General features: G+C 50.5%; 1 protein-coding gene across 1 annotated transcript in view; it reads right to left on the reverse strand.

The window, feature by feature from the left end:
* Window positions 1–5,156: 5,156 nt before the first annotated feature.
* Window positions 5,157–20,413, reverse strand: part of PNPLA1 (patatin like phospholipase domain containing 1) — a 61,233-nt gene continuing 45,976 nt past the window's right edge. Inside the window, exons 6-10 of the mRNA XM_045294786.1 lie at window positions 14,584–15,189; window positions 12,701–12,779; window positions 8,539–8,664; window positions 5,878–5,983; window positions 5,157–5,207 (exon numbers count right to left, since the gene is read on the reverse strand). Coding sequence (XP_045150721.1) covers window positions 5,157–5,207; window positions 5,878–5,983; window positions 8,539–8,664; window positions 12,701–12,779; window positions 14,584–15,189 — 968 coding nt within the window. The remainder of the gene's footprint in view (window positions 5,208–5,877; window positions 5,984–8,538; window positions 8,665–12,700; window positions 12,780–14,583; window positions 15,190–20,413) is intronic.

Below are 20,413 nucleotides of genomic sequence, written 5' to 3' on the forward strand. Positions count from 1 at the left end.
AAGCTGTGCCCTGGGCCCCACTTCCCCGGAACTGGCCAATCAATTGGCAGTGCTAGCCAAGAGGAGCCCCTGGAGATGTTTTCCAATGCCCCAATCGAGTGCTTCCTGGATGGGATGGAAGCCAAGCGGGGATGAACACTCTATGTCCCTGCACTTTTGTGGATTTCTTGGGGTTGAGAAACCATGGTGCATTCTTGCAAGAAGCCAGACGCAGAAGCTGTGTTGGGAGTGTCGAGACCAGGGTGCCACCTGCTAAATCTGCCATCGGATTGCCGCAAGACTGCATGTGACCTCTGTCCCCCCAGACCTGGCACTCCAGGCTGGACTAGACCCATCGGAGCTCTTATGGCTCCAACACAAGGCAGTCTCCCTAAAGAGGCTAGTGAGCGCCTTCACCCTATGGTTAAGTCCTCATCAAATAAATGAATCAATCAATCAATCATCAGGGGGAGATGCTTTTGAGATCCAGGCGAATCTGCCAGGCATGCCCTGAGAGGCCTTGGTCCTCAATTGGAACTGTGCACATCAGTGGTTGTCTCTCTTAAGTAGGAGGCTAGAGGAGAGAGAAGGAGCTACCTTGACAGGTACTGTCAAGTGCTCATGAGCGCTAGGCCAGGAGCCAGGGCCCTTGCATTATGAGCCAATCCTAGTGCTGACTTCTGTCCTGGGCTAGTCCACTTCCATTTAAAAGAGTGACAAACGCCATCTCTTCAGTCTTGTGTGCGTTCTCAATCCACAGGGGCTAAAAACATGCCACGCGGAAGGCCTGCTGACAGTCTGCCCGAATGTTCAAATGGAGCTCTGGTTGAAGCGGGATTTTCATCTTGGGCCAGAGGCAGCTACACGGATGTACGCAAACAGATGTGTGTCTGGGGGTGGAACACAGCATACACTTGGAAGTGTAGTTACCTTCCAGGAACTCTGCAGACTCCCGGGGTGGGGTGGGGGTGGGTGGGTAGGAGTGGTAGTCTCTGGACTAGATGGTCTTGTAGAATCCTTGCTTCAACCCTACGTCCTCCAGGTCAACCAGAGAACCGGAGCAGATGTCCACATCGCTCCCAGCTCCCAAAGCCTGTTAGAAGCCAATGAGAAAATCGATGTGAAAGAGTTTGGCATTAAACAGAAAACAAACCCACTGCCATCGAGTTGCTTCCGACTCACAGTGGCTTCCTCGGACACTGGTTTTCCGAGGCTGTCAATCTTAAAGGGAGCAGAAAGCTTCCTTTTTTTTCCCGTGGAGTGACCAGTGGGCTCGAACTGCTGAACTTGCGGTTAGCAGCCACTGAACCACGAGGGCTCTTCCGTGTATGAGGGAGCTTCAGAAAGTTCGTGGAAAATCTCCGTTGTCCTTTAATTCTAATCTTCCACAAACATCCCCTGCACCCCTTTGCAGGTTATTTTTCCTATTGTCACTACAGTCAGGGTAGCTTTCGGGGAACAGGAGAGGGGTTCAAGCGGGACCTCCGAGGATGGTGGCACCTGGGTGCACTGCCTCAAAGCACCTTGCACGCGCAGGTGCTGCTCAAGCGCCAAGCACTGTGGATTCGTGGATTTCTGGCGGCAGTTTTCCAACCAACAGCACAGTAGGGCCTGGGGGAAGGGCCTCCTTTGTATATTTGCAGAAAGGTGAGCTGTGGGCTGGGAGAGGCTCTGTCTTGGCACAGATGGATGTTTCTGACGGCCTGGCTCAGATGGGACAATTCACTGCCAAGCCAGGCACTTTGCCACGCCTCCAAGTCTCCAGACAGGCTTAGCAGGGCAGCAGACAGACATCCGACTCCCTTGGACATTTCCTGGAACGCGTGGCTGAAGGGGCAAAGGTGCTAAAACCCAGAGGGCCTCCTTGGTCTTGTCACCCTTGGGTGGAAATTGCGGTGATGAGCACCTTAGGGTGGGTCCAGGGAAGGGAAGCAGCTCAGGGCAGAGAGGCCATGGGTGTGACAGGACTGTCCTCAGCTTCTGATAAGAAAGGGTTTGGAGAAGCTCAACTCAAGTGGTCTGGAAGTCACAAAGAGAACAGTGGCTGCTCAGGGCGTGGGGGACAAAGGAGCTATTGATGGGTGTCTTACAGGAGGCGTCCGAGGATTGGAGTAAGTGTTGAAATGGTCAGGGATCTTTTGTACAGGTCCGTAGCCAGAATGGCGTGCTTTACACTGAGTATTGAGTTCCCGGTGCTGGCACCGCAGGCTCATTTTTATACCCAATTATTGCACAAATAAAGCAACAGATTTGCACCAAGGTCTGATTTGGCTTATTCATGGGGGTGGGGCAGGAAGGGAGCCCCTGACACCTAGGTGACAGGCTTACGCCTGCAGGGCTGTACAGTCAGTATCCCTGTGCCTGCCTGGGGTCCCTTCCAGATGTGCCATCCATCGGGGCTGTCCGTCCTTAGGGGGCGGTTTTCCGGGGCGGCCCTAACAAAGAACCAAGGCGTGGGCAGATTTCAAGGACAGCACTTTATTGCCTCAGTTCTGGAGGCTGGAAGTCCTCATCCTGGGCATCGGCGGGGACCCCTGCTCCCTGAAGGCTCTCTGGGAAGATCCTGTCTGGTCCCCCACCAACTTCTGGTAGCTTGTCCCCACCACCCATCTTGTGGGTGGACCTCCCTCAACTCTTGCCAGGGAAGCTTTTACGAAAAAAACAGGGCTGAGCATGGGAGGGCTTCAAAACCCTGAGGTGGACCTGTGCACCAGGAAGAAAGGCCTGGCAAACTGCCTCTGAGAAAACCAGCCATTGAAAACCCCTCGGAATGAAGTGATACCCTGACGCGTGAGGGGCATGGTAGCATCAGGAGCCTGGTTTCCTCACTCTGAGGAGGCCGAGTGGGGAGGTGGGGCAGCTGGAACAAGTCAGATGGCTGCCTGGGAGCTTGCCATCAGTTGACTCTGGCTCATGGCGCCCTCTCGTGTGTCAGGGTAGAACTGCATGCCATAGTTTTCACAAGTACACCACCAGGCCTTTCTTCTGAGGAGACTCTGGGTGGACTGGAACCTCCAACCTTTTCCATAGCAGCCGAGCCCTGGCTGCACTGCCGACATCCAGAGATGTCTGTGCGGACGACAAGCGAGTGCCCAGCCTCCTCGGCCTCGCCTCAGCGCCAGTCACATCTCAATTCAAAACATGGTGACGGTGGCATGCAAAAAAAAAATTAATGTACTTAATAAACAGCATTAAAAAAATAGCAGGAGAAGGAGCTAGCTAATGAGGGCTGCCAGAGTCAGCAAACAGATGTACGGGAAGGTCCAATTAAGTGTGAATTTCCGATCAACAACAAATAATTGCCACATTAGGGTCAGATCCTAAATAGTCATTGTTTATCTGGGGCTCATATTGAACAAGGCATCTTGTAATTTACCTGGCAACCTCTGAAACTAACACAAGAACGGTTTTCTTAATTACCTTAAAATGAGGGAAAGGAGATAAACAAAGTGAAGCCAGGAGCGCTGGGGGATCGACTGACGCTGCAGTAAAATTGACATGAAGCGCATCTGGGATCTAAAGCCAGGCTCTGTGAGCACAGTCGTTGTTCTAAGCTGGCCTCTCCGGTGGGAAAGCATTCCCGAGCTGTGGCGGGGAACCCTGCCTGCTCACCTGGTCTCTGAGCCCCGGGAGGAGCCGCATGCGAATAGCACAGCGCCCCCTGGAGAACGGCCTGGACACCGCCGCCAGCTGGGTGACTCCAGGGTCCCTAGGTCTCTTGCATTGCACAAACCTCCAGGGCGTTTCTCTACTGCTCCGGCCCACCAGATGCCAGCACACCTGGGATGTCGCATCTCGGGCCTCTCAAAGGCATCGTTAGGGTTTTCCATGCAAGCCTTCAAAAGGGACCTCCTTCCCCCTCCACCTGGGCTTCCGTTGCAAGTGCCCTAACTTTGCGCTAGGGCGCCCTGCTTTGCACCGGGTTTTGCATTCCAGAATTTGTTAAACAAATGCACCTGAGGCCTGTGAGCACCCCTGGGCTTCCTTGCTGACTTCCCGAAGCTGGAGGTTGCCTGTTCTCTCAGGAACATGAAACAAATAAATAAGCCCGGAGACTAGTCTGCAATCAAGTCAATTGGACTCGTGTTAGACCCAGGTGTGCAGAGGAGAACGGTGCCCACCGGGCTTTTCAGTGGCGGTTTTTCAGAAGCACATCTCCAGGCCTTCCTTCTGAGCCACCTCTGGATGGATTTGAACAGCCAACCTTAGGATTAGTAGCCGAGAATTTAACTATTTGCACCCCACAGGAAGCAGGGACATTCGTTTTCTTTTCTTTCCTCCTTCTTTCCTTTTCCTTTTCCTTTTCCTGGGCTGGCTGGAAAATAGAAAGTGTCCTGATCGACCACCTTCATGGAGGTGTGAACAGCTGGGAGGACGGGCAGGCGATAGGCCTATCTCCCCTACAACCACACCCCTGAACCAGTCACCCTTAAGACCCTTCCACCATGTGTGTCAGGGAAGAACTGTGCTCTGGGGGGGTTTCAACGCTGGTGTTTTCCGAAGGAGATCAACCAGGCCTTTCTTTTCGAGGTGCCTCTGGGTGGATTCAAATGTGTTCGCTGGTCACACTACCCAGGGACTCCACGGCAGTTGGTGCCAGCCTTGGCTGACCAGGTGACAGATGCCCCCGAGGACTTCAAGACCCCCATGCTCAGGCAGCGTGGCAGCCTCCAGGGAGCGGCTGAGGTGGGGCAGGAATTGCCCCGGAGGGTCCAAGCCCAGCTTTCGTGTGCCCTGAGCACGGAACACAAGAATAAAACAAGGACAGCTTTGTCTCTGCAAGGCTGGAAATGCGGAGGTCACACCGCAGGAAACAAGACGTTCCTCTATGGTTCACTCCTGCTGGCCCCCAAGAACTCTGCGCTGTGAAACGGATACGCTAGGAGTGACCCGGCCCATGTGGAAGCTGTGAGCTCCGTCAGGTGGGATTGGGAGGGAGCCAGCCAGCTGAGAAGAGGCTGTGGGCTGCAATCAGCAAGGCATGATGACGGCCCTCCAGAGCGGGTGGTGGGAAGTCCAAAAGGGCCGCAGAGTAGCAGAGCGGCCGTTTGGATGAGGTGGCTCTCCTCAGGGGAAAGCGAGCCTTTTCATGTGCAGGACTGGTAGTGGCCATTGCCCCTGGTCCCCAAAAGGCCTAGAGCCCAAGGAAGGCATCTGAGAGCAGCAGGGAGCGGGTCTCAGCTTCTCTCTCGTTCCAGGCCAGGTTTTCTCTCTCGGCTCACAGATTCCTAGGCAAAGGACATGGCTCCATCATTCCCGAGTCAGGCAGGCAGGCTTCCCTCCCCTCCTGCATGAAGGACATCCCTCCCAGCTTCATGACCCCGAGGAGCTCCCAGCCAGTGGTCAGGCCCCATTGCAGCCAGCCTGACGCATTGGGAAGAAGAAACCCCGTGTCCAGCAAAAGCCTGTTGGTGGGGAGGGGGGGTTCGTTTTGATCCTACGCTGCAAATGGAGCTCTCCTCTGGGAGGTGATGGTTTAAAGCGGGAGCATTTGCAGCGTCATTCAGGTTATAAACATTCTGCTAACACTTGGGTTTTATCCAAGGGCGGAGCGTGGAACGGTCTCCAAAGCATTGAGGGTGGTCACACAGACCCGGTGCCCTATAAAGGGCAGACGCTCACAGACACTGCAGCTTGGTGCTCCAAGAGTCTGATTCAAACAAAATCAGAAGATTAAAGTGTTGGGCATGATGATGCCATTTTCCAACAGCTGGCAGTCAAGTTCTCAAGGAAGGGGTGCTGTTTGCACAGCAGCATAAGGCACAAGGCTCATGCTGCCCTTGAGAGTGACCGGGGAAGGGGAAGGCAGGTGAGGGCAGAAAGGAGGCTGGGTCAATAAGATCCAGAGGCCAGCACAACTCCCCAGGGCAAGCTGGGGACCCCGGGGGCATTCCATACCTCAGGGTGGCTGTACTCCTGAATCAGGTTGGGATGAGCCCTGTAAGTAACCCACACTCTCTCGGGAGCAGAGAGCTGAGGGGAGTCAAGTGGGCAGGGACCGGACCTGGACAAGAGACGTTAAAGAAACATGTGTGAAGAGAAAAGAGATGGGGGCGGGGGGTGGTGGTAGACTCAGACAACCTGGCTCTAAGCTCTGTCTCTACTTGCTGTGTGGCCTTGAGCAAGCCCCTTGCCCCCTCTGTGCAAGAGGAGACTTCCAGAGTAGAATCCCCCCCTCAGAGAACTGCTGGAATGTGGACCTGCATCGGCTTAAATGGCCCATAATCTTCAACTCTGACCACATCGTTCTGGGCTGAAGCTCTGTGATGATACTCCAGGGCCACAGGTGAAGCCAAACCTTGTTAGCACAGCATCCAGCCAGCTGGACCACAGCCTGGGGCCCCTTGGCCAAGTGCACTGCAGTTCTCTGCCTCCCTCCAGCCTTGCAACTGTGGCTGTGAGCATTGACGGGGCTGTGTCCTAGCTCTGTGCCATCCACGGGGCTGTGTCCAGGGGGAGGCTTGTCCTGGACATGGCCATCATCCACACCCACTGCTATCGAGTCGATGCCCACTCATAGTGACCCTATAGCAATGGTGATAGTAGCCAAAACCAGGACCCGATTTAAGAGTTCACCAGTAGGGATTCCATGAACTAAACCATCATCTATCCCTGGCCCTCAGAAAATCCTCAAGACCCCTATCCATGGGAGACCTGTCGCGTTTCCAGGCATGGATGTGTCCCTGAGCGCCCAGCAATAGGATGTAGAGATAGATGAGGGAAACTCCTAGGGCTGGAGACTAGAGGACAGAAGAAGATGTTCCTGACTACAGATCCCATCCCCGACTGCACTCTTGACAAATGATAGCTGCTCTGACAGTCCCCTCCCCACCATCCACCAAGGACCTGCATGCCCAGGCACCTTTGGCTACCAGAGTGTTATAGTTAGGTTTTTTTGTGCTTCCGTAGGAACATGTAGGTGGAATTTAGCCTGTCAATCAGGTTGCAACTTGATTGGAGGGCGACTGAGATAAATGATTTGCTGGAGGGGGTGGGTCTCTCTCTCTCTTTCTTTAACCTTCACTCCACCTTCCTGTTGATGAGCCATTTTGAGCCAGAGCTGTACCCACTAGCCTGTGATCTTCCTGCATTCTGCATCATTGCATGTGGCTAACCTACATGAGTCTGAAGAGGGATTTATGGACTAGTGTTGGACTTATGGACTTGATCTGGACTGGGCTGGGATGTTTTCTTAAGATACCATTCCTCTTTGATATCAAACTCTTTCTTATACACACATGAGTGTCCCTGGGTTTGTTTCTCTAGTCAACCCAGTCTAACACTCAGAGAGATCTTCCGACCATTATCTTTCAAACTACCGGGACCCCAGCTGGGACAGGAACAACCAGGAAGGTTTCCCAGAATGCTTTGGGGATCTTTGTGACCAGTACAGGCTTGAAGGCCATGGGCAGCTGGGATCTGTCCCATTCAGAGACCACTGCGGTCATCGGTGCAATAAATAGCACACTTGTTTCACTGTCTCCCTTGAAACACAATTAAACTCTCCTTCAATAAGGCGTGGTTGCCTTTGAGTTTAAATCATGGGAACAAAACACAGTGCTTTATGCTGAAGCTCAAGGCTGCCTATCTTGATGGTTTTTGAGGCAGGCTTTTTGAGTTTGGGAGTGTGTGCATGCACCTTGGATAACAATGTTCCATTTCAGTATAGGTTTGGCTTCGGTGGAGTTCAAAGATTTTCAAATTAGCATGCTTATTCTTGTGTTTGATCTAACGTTCCGTTTGGGAAAACTTGAAAATTGAGGATCAAGTATAGTTATCCCCAGAGCCCAGTAGGCAGCATCTAATAGGTGCTCAATAAACAGTAACTGATTAAATCACAGACTGTATGAGATAGTCCTTGAAGGAGGCCTATATCGATTAGGGCTATTCATTGCTTGCTGACATCCCTTTGGAGTTCTAGCCTGTTGAGGGTCGTGTTGTAAACCAACTGTCTATTTCGATTTTCAAGATTATTTCTGTTCAGAAGTTTAGAGGTAGCTAGTTAGCGTCTGGGCCTTATAGAACCTCAGCACCTACTAATTGTTGAGGGCTTATTATACATCCTGGAGTCCTGGTGGTGTCACTGGGCTTCTAACCATAAGGTCAGCAGTTCAAAACCACCAGCTGCTCCGAGGAAGAAAGACGAGGCTTTCCTACTCCTGTAAAGAATTACAGACTTGGAAACCCACAGGGGCAGTTCTAACCTGTCCAACAGGGTTGTTATGAGTCAGCATCGGCTCGATCGATGGCTGAGAGTTTGGGGTTTTTGTTGTTGTTGTTGTAGTACATTCTGTCCTCTGCTAAGCAACTCACAGAGTTGCTTTCCTTTTAGGCTCACAAGAACCATGTGAGTTGTATCATCTCCATTTTGCAGGTCAGGGAATGGAGGCTCAGAGAAACCACGGGTCCTAACGATGATCTCTGAGCCAGAAGGTGGCAATGCAAGGCCTTATGCCAGGCGGCTCTGATCCCAAAGTCCATGTCCTGACCCCCACCCCACACTGACTCCCCCTCTCCTCAAATCCTCTGTGGAATAGAAGAAACACTAGCCATACTGACTGGGCTCGGCCGCTGAGCTTTTTGGATCGTGGATGTCGTGGGAAGCCTTTCCTGCAGCCGCTTGTCTTGGGTTTGTTCTTCTTGAAAACCTTGCTCATCCAGTTCGAGTCTTCCACAGGGCTCTCCCTGGGAAAGGAGAAGAAATGGAGGTTTACTTGGACATCACTGGGGGGACAAAGGGCGTGGACCACCCCGAGTGACACTAACACGATTGTGTGTAGGATGGTTGTGCCGTGTTCCCAGAAACATTTTTTCATAAGCCCAGCTTACGTCTAGCAATATGCCTACAAGGATGCAACTCGATGCTCATTACATTTTGAACCTTCTAGCGTGCTCTGGCCAGAGCGCCCATTGTAACCCATTTCCAGTGACCTTCAAATCCCGTAGCTCCTTTGTTTGCACAGTGTTACAAGCACTCCGAGTGGTTCTGTTGCTGCTGGTGGACGGTGTCAAAGGGTCTGGTGCTTTAGTTCCAAAATTGTGGCAAGTGGTATTTGTGGACCTGTACCAATAACTTCCATGGGCATAAGTAGTAATTAAAGGAAAAGAAGGAGAAACCATTGTAAAGGTTTCAGCTCAGCCAGTAAGGATGCTATAACTAGTCATGAAAGAATAATGAGCTTACAAAACTCATTTTGGTGTTGGTGTTCATATAAGCTAGGAAACATTACATGTGAGCCATTTGCAATGACATTTGGTGCATACTGGTGTAGGGTTAAAATTGCTAGTAAACATTCCTAAGGGTTCCCTGTGGTGGCCTGGCATGGGAGAAGGTCCATGGGAGAGGGTGACACTCAGCCTAGCAGCCCCACAGGCACTGTGTCCTCTGACACCCGAGCCCTACTCCAGCTCAGAAGGCAGCTATGAAGTGCTGTGGTGCTCAACAGGAGCCCGGGTGGGGTAGTGGTTATGCGTGGGGCTGCTAATGGCAAGGTCAGCAGTTCCAAACCACTGGCCACTCTGTGGGAGGACAACAGGGCTTTCAACTTCCTTAAAGAATTACAGTCTCAGAAACCCTGTCCTATAACGTCACTATGAGTCAGCACCAACTTGATGGCAATGGGTTTTAGGGGTGCTTGACCCTGGCTGGTTGGCACGGTGCCCCAGGGAACTCTGTTTTTGCAATCCATGAATATTTATCTAGGTAACATCAGGCCAATGAATCAGTCAACACTGAGGCCATTATATTCAACTCACTGCCATTAATCCAGTTCCAACTCGCAGTGACCATGTGGACAGAGTAGAACTGTCCTTTTGGGTTTGTGAGACTTCAAATTTTTATAGGAGTAGATAGCCTCATCTTTCTTCCAGGGAACAGTTGGTAGGTTTGAACCTCTGACCTTGTGGTTAGCCACTCAATAATGTGGTCCACTATGCCACCAGAGTTCCTAGACCTTAATACCAAACCACAAGACTCACTGCCATCCAGTCAATGCCAACTCAGTGATTCTATCAGATAGGACAGGACTGCCTCTGTGAGTTTCCAAGACTAACTCTTTATGGGAGTACAAAGCCCTGTCTTTCTCCCATGGAGAGGATGATGGTTTTGAACCGCTGACTTTGCAGTTTGCAGACCAACGTGGTGTAACCACTACACACCTAGGCTCCTTCTAGACCTTTATACCGTAATATGTAAATGCAATACAATTTAAATTATGTGAACAAATGAATAGTGTATGTCTAAGCTCAACATAATTAAGTTCATATAAATCTTTTCAAAAAGTTGTATAGTGAAATTCATATTAATGTGGGGAATAGGTATATCTTACTATATGTGAGATGGGACAGGAAGTGAAAACATGAAGAGGGGAAATAAGCCAGGCCTTGTTCTCTTGACACCTGAACTATGACCTCGGGGACAGCGGCCACAGCCCAAACCACCCCAGGCTGGCAGGACAGGACTGGAGGGGAGACAACCCAAGTGTCTTCTTCTCTAATCCTCGGGTCTCCTGCTGGTGCGTCCATTGAGGGCCCTACAAGTATCCCGACAGCAAGGGAGCCTGGGAACGCAGTCCCCGTTCAGATCTCCAGCGCCTTTGCAATTACGGGTATACTTCTGAGATATTGCCAAGTTCAGTTCCAGGCGACGGCGACAGGGAGTCCATGCATTTTGTTTGTTTGTTTGTATGTTTCCCAGTGCATATAAAAGTCATGTTTATACTGTACTGCAGTCGCAGGCTGCTAACCACAAGGTCAGCAGTTTGAAGCCACCAGTGGCTCCGAGGGAGAAAGATGAAGTTTTCTACTCCCATAAAGAGTTACAGTCAGTGGGGAGGGAGCAGTAGAACTGACTGCACAACTCATTTTAAAGGCAATTTAACCATGGGGGAAGCGGGGGGGGGGGTATTCTATAATGGACATGATAATGATTGCATAATTCTCCTTGATATGGTTGAATGATTGAACTATTAAATTGTATGGCATGTAAATTATATGCCAATAAAACTGTTTACAAGAGAGAGAGAGAGCGCTACAGTCTCAGAAGCCCACAGGAGCAGTCCCACCCTGCTGAGCGGGGTGGCTATGTGTCAGAATTACCTGGATGGCAGTGGCTGTTGAGGAATCCTGGTAAGTCAGTGGGTTAAGCATTGGATGCTAGCCAAAAGGCCAGTGGTTCAAACCCAGCAAGGCAGGAAGAAGAGGTCATCTGCTCTTACAAAGATGTACCGCCTTGGAGCACCCTAGGGAGCACCTCTGCTCTGTTTTATAGGGCCGTTATGAGTCAGAATCCACTCAGCACCAGTGGCTTCTGGTCTTAGTCGATTGCATCAGGAAAATGAGAAAATGACTACATTCTTGTGAGAGGGACCAAATGTGACACAGAGCCGCCAGATGAACTCTTCCTCCTGGGAAAATGATGTCGGTAGACTTGCTTCATGCGGAGTTCCCACAAACCCTCCATTGGTGAAACCCAAACAGACACGTGGCCTGTGTGAAGTGCAGTGAAGCAGGGTACGCTGCAGCAGGGTGCTTGTGTAGGGACAGACATTGGGATGTGCATGGTAAGAAAGAGGCACATTCCGGGCACGAGCGCTGACCTGGGAATATGGGATGCTTTCCTCCTGCTGGAAGAAGCCCTGGTGGTGACACGCAAAGAGAGGCAGCTTGCACCCATCTGCCGTGCCATGGGAGAGGGTTATGGTGGTTTGCTTCCATGAAGATGATACCTGGGGACCCCTAAGGAGCTGCGATGCTCTGCTCTGTCCTGTAGGGGCTGCTATGAATCGTCTTGGATTCCTGAGCCATGGGAGTGGTTGTTGGTTTTGTTTATTGTGCTGGTAGAAAATCATTGGAACTAAGGGAAACCTCGGAGAGCACCTCGTCCCTCGGTGCCACACAGAGCTAAGCACTCCACGACTAAGTGGAAGTTTGGTGGGTTGAGCCCACCCCGATGCCCGTTCATTGGAAGCAAGGCCAGGCAATTTGAAAAGTGCCAGCCTTCAAGCCCTGTGGAGGGCCGGTGTACTCTGCATGTGTGGCATCACCGTGGGCCTGGTCAGGGCAGCAGCAGCAGGTCTTTGGTCTGTTGTTTGTTTCTGCTTTGTTTTAAGGGAGCCCTTCACTCCATACCAGGGGCTTCCAAATGACTGTGAAAAAACGGAATGAAAGGAAGGTGGACTAAAATGGATTGTGATGATGACTGCATGGTTCTTTTTAATGCGATTAAACTACTGGGTTGTAGGATATGTGAATCATGTGTCAATAAAACTGTTTAAAAAAGAAAAAGACCATGGAAAACTTCCACAAACGTTTTGGCTCCGTACTGCAGAGAGGCTACCGAAGGCTAGGATGTGGACTGCCTGAAAATTCTCTTGAGTGGAGAGTAAACTATGAGGGGGGTGGGGACAAAGAGAGGGGGCACATTCTCCCAGGAGCTTAAAGCAGCAGCATCCCTCGGTGTGAAAGAAGGGATTGGAACAGAACGACACTGCTGACAGGAATAGGCTCTTTGGCCACGCATTTCCCTCATGGAAGGAGGAGGGAGGAGGGGCTGGTGTGGTGGGTGAAATGTAAAGGGGTGGACTGTCACCACACAAACTCGAATGTGATCCCATTGTTCCCGGGGGCAGCAAAAGAGATGGGAAATACCACTACGCTGGACATCCCGGCCACCCTGACCACAGGCACGGACTGTGAAGCACTTTCTGAAGAAGACACTTACGTCACACAAGGCTTGCAGGTGGTCTCCTTCACCTGAACCGGAGGCTTGGCGCTTCGGGGATCAGAGGCAGCAAGGGGAGCTATAGCCAGAAGTACAAGTACAGGATTGATGAGTGAGACTGGACTGAGGAGGAGCACATGCGCACTGAGATGAGAGCATTGGACAACAGTAGATAACCTTCCTGTTCTTTTGTCAGGTTTTCGGGTTTGATGGAGACTCAGGGCAGCAGCATCTGGGGGCGAACCGAGCCTGACCCTGGCTATAACACGATACCAATTCCCATACAAGTAAGTCATGTTAGGGGCAGCATGCAGGGCAATGGAAACTGGACCTTGCAGCACCTGCGCTTAGGTGCTGTTTTTATTTGGAATTGGGACTATTAATAGATCCAGGTCCATTGTCCTCCAATACTCTCTGCAGGTCTTCAGTGAGCATGGGAATATTTCCTAGGATTTTTTGCCCTTCCTCCACCACCTTCAAGGTCATCCCTAAATGACTAATGAGAACAAACCCCGGAGAGGCTTGGCTCTACCAAAGCCCCACCAAACTCACGGCCATCGAGGCGATGCCGACTCGTCGCGACCCTATAGAACAAGATAAAACTGCAGAACTGCCCCCTTTGCGTTTCTGAGACTGTAACCCTTTACGGAAGTAGAAAGCCCCATTTTTCTCTCAGAGCAGCTGGTGGTTTCGAACTGCTGACCTTGCAGATATTGCAGCCCCGTTGAGTAATCACTATGCCACCAGGGCTCCTTCCAAAGCCCTGCAGCGGTTCTGAAGTGTCATTGCTGAGGTTCAGCTGGAGGTCACAATAGGCTTTATTAACCTCAGCCCTGTGGACAGTAAGGGCCAGATCATGTTTTGCTGTCAGGCTGTTCTGTGCATTGTGGGGTGTCTAGCAGGACCCCTACCCAGCAGAGAGTCTCACTCAATGAGTCTGTGGTGGGGCTCAAGGATTTTCATTTCCAACACGTTCCCAGGTGGCTGCTGCAAGTGCTGCCCACTAGGTGCCAGTAGTACACAGTTAGCTATGTGCTAGTCTGATCTATGGGACAACCAAGACCATTTTCAGGCATTGCCATAGGTTTCCCGGGGGGCGGGGGAGTGGGACCCTGTTGAGAGCCCCTGAGCTATGGGCTCCCTCTGGGAAAGTAGACAGGAACGAGGACCACCAACGCAGGGCCTAGGATTGCCCAGTGAGTTTGGTTTGGGTTTAGGAACCTCTATGTTAGGGGTTCTCAACCTTCCTAAGGCCATGACCCTTTATTGTGGTGACCATGACAGTTCTTCATTGTGGTGACCCCCCCAACCATAAAATGAGTTTCCTTGCTACTTCATCACTGTCATTTTGCTACTGTTATGAATCGGGTGACCCTGTGAAAGGGTCATTCGACCCCCAAAGGGGTCGTGACCCACAGGTTGAGAACCGCTGCTGTATAGTTGCTATGTGTCCCAATCAACTCGATGGCAGTGGGTCTGTGGGTTTGTTCTGGGACTAACCCCAACACCAATCTCACTGCCACGGAGTCGATTCTGACTCATACTGACCCTGTAGGACAGGGTGGAACTGTCTTTGAGGGTTTCTGAGACTGAGCACTTTACAGGAGTAAAAACCCTCTTCTTTCTCCCCGGGTGCAGCTGGTGGTTTTGAACTTCTGACCTTACAGTTAGCAGTCCATTGAGTAACCCACGAGCCACCAGGGCTCGGGAGGGGCGAGGGGGGCCTCGGGAATGAACAGACGTCAACTACTGTCTCCTGGTGGCAGCCTGTCCTCAGAACAGGCCAAGTGGCCAGAGCAAACTTTGCTAGCCTCCGAAGGCATGGCTGCCGGCCATGCGATGTTACACATCTGAGACCCACGAGAAGGCACACTGGTCCATACCTGGGGGCTCCTCTGGCTCCGGTTCCTCTACAGGCGGCTGTGCAGGTGCTGCCGAGGGAGAACACGGGGGCGATGTCTGCACTGCTCCCACAGTTGCAGGCCCCAGGGGTGGCTTGGGTGATGAAGGTGGCCGGGAAGATGAAGGTCTGCGTGGTGATCCAAATGGCTGTGCGTGCTCCTGTGGGAACACAGGTGAGCACTCAGGCGGTGTCAGCGGCTGCTCCGGTGAGTCGGACGTCAAGTTCGGTGGTAACTGAACAGAGGCGGGAGATCCAGGCAGGATGGGGGAGGCAGGTGGCAAGTCGGTTGGAGAAGGTGAAGAAGGTGCCAGTGGTGATGCAGGGGACTGCTCACATGGAGGGACAGGCGGAGAAGCTGGTGACTCCCGTGTGGATTCAGGAGTCTGTGAGCTATGGGCCCCGTTGCCATGCCCGCCTTTGGGATCCCTCGGTGAGTGAAGGGGCGTGTCTTCTTCCAGGCCGGGCTGCTGGGTTTGGAGGCGTGGCTGTTCAGGGCATTCATTGCCAAGGGCGCGTTCTATCTGGCAGTAGACCTCTACCCGGGGGAAAATTACTCTCTTGGAGGGTGAATTAATGTACGCAGCATCTAGGAAAGATAGAGCAGGGGTTATAAAGAATGCTGCTAACCCCAGCATCAGCACGGTGCTCGCAAGAAAGGCTTTTCTAGGTCCATTTACATCTGTTCTAGTTTTGAATATTTTCTGCTTTTCTATTGAGTTTTTAAAAAATCTGTTTTACTTGGTTATTGTTGTTAGTTTTTTTTTAATGTTTTCCTGGATATGAAATCCAGGTAGGTAAATCTATAGAGATGGTAATGGGATTAATGGTTCCTTGGGGTGTGTCAGGGGAGGCTGGGGAAAATGGGAGTTAATGACAATGGAAGTAAGAATGAAGAATATGTTCTAGAACTGAAAAAAGAAATACTTTCCCAGGTGATTTTCACAAGCAGGATTGGTGGTGTTCACCTTGAATTTACATCTGAATGTACTTGAATTTACATGGAGGATTGGATCGTGATACAGGAGTAAAATAATTTTGCTACAAAGTAATTGAAATGATAGATTATTAACTCAAATATCAAAATGTGAATCAACTGTCTGTTCACCTGTCCTCCCTCTGGGTCTGCACATTGCTAGAGCCAGTACTTCTCTCTAACTCTTCCCTAGCCTAGTGGGCTGCAAGTTGGGCTGCTAATCACAAGGTCAGCAGTTCAAAACCACCAGCCGCTCTGACAGAGAGAGATGAGGCTCTCTACTCCCATACAGAGTTGGGGCCATTCTACATCGTCCCATCGGGCCACTGTGAGTTAGAATGGATCTGATGGCAGCGGGTTTTGAGCAACCCTTCCCTGAGGAGTTTTGTGTTCTCCTATTTGGAACATGGGAGGGCGTGGTTTGGACATCCCTGAGGGACTCAGAGTATGTTCCCTTTAAATCTTCTTTGAACTGGGGGACAACAAGAAGGGGTAAGATCAAGGCTGTAGAGCGGATGGGGCCAGGTCTCCCAATAAAATTGTCTTGGACAGCCCTCACTACCTTTGCCGAATGAACAGGTGCATTGCTGTCATAGGAAGCAATCTTTCAGCACAACGTTCTTGGCCATTTCTTCTCACCAATGCAGTTTCAAGGTTCTAAAAATTTCTTCCTAAGAAGCCCTGTGATTATCCTGTTTCCTTTGAGAAAATCTATCAAGAGGACTGACCCCTTTAGAAGCCCATGAAATAGTTGCTATAACCTTCTGACCTGATCTGCCTGCCTTAATTGAGGCAGCCTCGCAGATGCCCCTCCGTAGTGGCTCTTTCGGTAAGAACGCTTCTGAAGGCACCCTAAGGAGACCTAGACAAGTGCATTACTGATCAGACGTGTCCTTGGCCACCCACTGAGTGCAGGGACATGTTTAGTTTGGAATAAACCTGTGCAGGTAAGATCTGGAACCCCAGTAGCGATACTTTTTGACTCACCCTCATATCAACTCACCTACTTAACAGATGGTTACTGAGCCTCTATGCGTGTACTGGTCACTGTGACGCAGAGGGAAATGTGAGCAAGCACGATGGGTCCTTACTTCTTGGCGCTGACAGTCTAGTAGGGGGGCGGGGTGGGGGAGGTAGGCAGTTTTTCTGTAAATCTAAAACTGTTCTAACACATCGAGTGTTGAAAATCCAGTGGGAAGACAGACTGAACAGACATTTCACTGACAAAGATAGGTGGATGGCACATGCGAAACTGCTCAACCTCATGAGTCATAGGGAAACGTCAATGGAAACTACAATCCAATGCTGCTGCGAAGCCATTAGAGTGGCTGAGATGTTTAAAAGGCTCATCATACCAAGTGTTGGCGAGAAGGTGGAGCCTCTGGTTGCTGGCGGGAATGTAAAATGGTGCGACCACTGTGAAAAGCAATTTGGCAGCTTTTCAATAGCTACCAGTACAGCTGCCTAATGGCCCTGTGCCCCAGAAATGAAGAAGGCCCGCATCCATAAGGAGGAATGTGCATTCCTAGCAGCTTCATTTATCGTTGCCCAAACTGGAAAGAAGCCAAAGCATCATTAGCAGGGGGTGTGCCTATGACAGGGAGGCCACTCGGCAGGAAAAAGGAGTGAGTCACACAGCAACGTGGATGGACCGCAAAATACTTAGGCTGAGCGAAAGAAGCCAGAGGAAAAATGCATACTATGTATTTATATGAAACTCTAGAAAATGCGCAGTCATGGGTAGAGATGGCAAGCTTGGGGCTGGGATGGGGTGTCGGAAAGGAGAGGGCGGAAGGGACCCACAAAGGAAGCCCTTGGGGTGATGGGTTGCTCCCTCTCTTGATTGTGGAGTTGGCTCTGCAGGCAGCCACCCGTGTCAACACACAGCCCCTGGTGAGAGGGAAGAAGGCAGGGTGTGGAGGAGGGGGGAGGAGGTGGGGCGGAAAGGAAGGCCTGGTCCAGCATGCCTGGTGCTTGGTGATATTATATCCCCTGAGCTCCAGCCTCACTCAACAGCCGAGTCCACAGGTCTGTGTGGGGAATGCGGAATTTCAAGCAAGCCAGTGGGCAGTGCCCTTCCCTTTGGCAGCAGGGGAGGCCAAGGTGGATGGAGTGGCTCACCTGGCAGCAGGAATAACTAATTGGGTGTTGTGAGTCTGTCCTCCGGGAGGGAGGAGAGAAAGGACACGAGGGCAATGTCAGACACCCCGAGGGTGTGGCCTCCTGCCTGAGCTGACACCCCCCACCCAGAAGCAGGGACACAGGCCTGGGGGCTGCTCTGGGTGGAACCTGCTCTGTTCCCAGGTGGCAGGGGTGTGGGGGGAGGACGAGTGTGGCTCTGGGTACCAACAGACATTTCTCAAGGTGTCGCCGTTGGTCCTGCCCCATCTGGTGTCAGGAGAAAGAATCAGCCCAACCACATGCAAGATGTCACTGATGGACAGGGCAGAGTTTGGTAGCCAATGTGAGACATGCCTTTCCTTCTGATTTGTGTCTGTCCCTACTCCCAGTGATGGCTTCCAGGGCCATTAGGAAAACCTCCGTTTTTGGTGGTTGAATAATTAGGAAAAAGATATCAATAATGGCTGTACAACATGAAGAGGATCATCAATGGTACTGATTTATACTTGTAGAAGATGTTGAGTTGGAGAATGTATTGTTGTGTATATTTTTGCCACAATTAAAAAAATAATTGGGAAAAAAGAAAAATAATACATGAATAACAATGGGTACAAGGAAGAAGAAAATGTTCTAAAAGTGATTGTGGTAATGATTGTACAACACTTCTTGATATGATTGAACAATTGAATTATATGATATGTGGATGAAGTGTCAATAAACTTGTTTTAAAAACAAACAAAAAAGAAAACCTCCATTTTTGATGGATGCCTGAAATACTATCATCACCCTATCACATGGCTTCGAATGCCTTCATTCAAATCCCTTTGAGCATTTGCATTGCATTTGTGGGTGCCCTCCCTGCTGAGCGTTTGCAGTGTACCCCAGATATAGTAAGACAGCATCTCCAAGTGTACATCAAACCCACGCGGGGGGCTTGCACAGAAGACCCTCCTGGGGATCTTATTAACTGGTGGTTCTGATTCAGTATATCGGGAATGAAAAGGCAAACTTCCCATAGGGGACCACACTGGAATGAAACTGGACCCCAATCTTGGACTTTCATCTTTGGATTTAGGACTGCCGTTCTTATCTGTCAACATGCCCACCAATGGCAGCCAGATGCAAACCAATCACACGAGCTGAGGGTGGAAGGCTGGGGTGAGAGGGCTGTGGGTGTCCAGAGGGTGGGTGGAAGGGGCTATTGCGCAATGGTGAGACAAGCCGCTGGGCAACGCCTGGGTAGTTTTCCTGCAGTGGGAAAGGATTTCTCAGGAAGACAGGTGTGGCAGGTGCGGAGGTAGCCAGGTAGCCAAACTGTAACCAGAGTCAGCGAAGGGGGTCCCTGAGGGCAGTGTCTAACTACCAAATCCAGGTACCCTCCCAAACCACAACTCCCCAACACGTACCACCACCGATGAAGAAGAGTGGAGAGGGGGCCCCAGCTGGTGGCAAAAAGGACCCAAAGCCCTGGCCCATTTCTCCTTTTGACAGACTCTATAGGTGAGGACCTTTCTCCAATCCCCAGAGACATCCATTGGATCATTTACCCACCATCAAAAGGGGCAGGGGCAGGGGCGGGGTGTGGGAGATGGCTAGGACCTAATACCCCGATGCTGTCAATAGCAACTACCATGTGTTTGAGCATTGTGCTAAGGGCCGTATATGATTGGACTTCTTCCATCCTTACGATAAAATTCTGAAGTATGTTCCACACATAACCCCCTTCTATAAATCAGGGCCCTGGAGGTCTGTCACTTGCTCAAGATCACCAGGTAATAGGTGTCAGGATTCAGGATACAAACCCCCTTCACAGATTTGGAAACCTAGACTCAGAGAACAGATGTCATAGAGCTTGGAGAGGTAGAGATCCCAGTGGTGGGATGTTATGTCAAAAATGACACATACGAAGCCATGTGTGAACATGGGAGAAAGCTTATAACACTAGGGAAATACTCTTTGATCTAATCATTCCTTTTTCTGGTATAGGTTCTAAGCTGTTCATTTTAAATAGGGAAAAGTTTCCCTCCTTCCCTTTAACAAAGACGAGACTTTCTTCTCCTCTAAAGAGTTCCAGTCTCAGTAGCCCACAGGGGCAGTTCTACCCTGTCCTATAGGGTTGCTATGAGTCAGAATCAAAGAGGTTTGTCTTAGCTATCTTGAAATGTTCAATACATTCCTTCAGCCCTGATAGCATAGGGGATAGGGGTGGAGTCCAAACCAATCTCAGGGCAAAATTCTTCCCTTTGATTTGTTGATTGAAATGTCACTCAACGTTTTAACCAAATGTAAGCCAATCATACTAGCTCTATACCAACATTTTGGTTTAAGGAAAGAGAAAACAATGACATGCCATTGGAACTCTCCAGGGAGACATGAACTGTGCAGTTCCCTAAATGTAGTTTTAAAAATCATAGGCGTACAGCTGGTTCTCACCATTCTCAGTGGCTCCGCTCCGTGGAGTCCCGTGAACACAATTAGCAAATCCTCAGCCACTGTTTGGGGAGTTGGGTTCCTGAAAGCCTCTGGTCACATTTTCACTCAACCAATCAGCATTACCTAGTTTTGTGTGCCTCTGTTTAAAAACATTCTATTTAGTACATAAGGAAGTCCTTGAGCTATGATGTTGCAGTGAATCATGCTTATGACTGGCTGTGTGTGTACATTTCATCCCTAATCATATGCACTGTTGAGAAATGTTGCAGTGTGCGATATGATC

The sequence above is a fragment of the Echinops telfairi genome, unplaced genomic scaffold (assembly GCF_000313985.2).
Source record: "Echinops telfairi isolate 266 unplaced genomic scaffold, ASM31398v2 ScPeMD7_3533;HRSCAF=4204_1, whole genome shotgun sequence".
Classification (NCBI taxonomy): domain Eukaryota; kingdom Metazoa; phylum Chordata; class Mammalia; order Afrosoricida; family Tenrecidae; genus Echinops; species Echinops telfairi.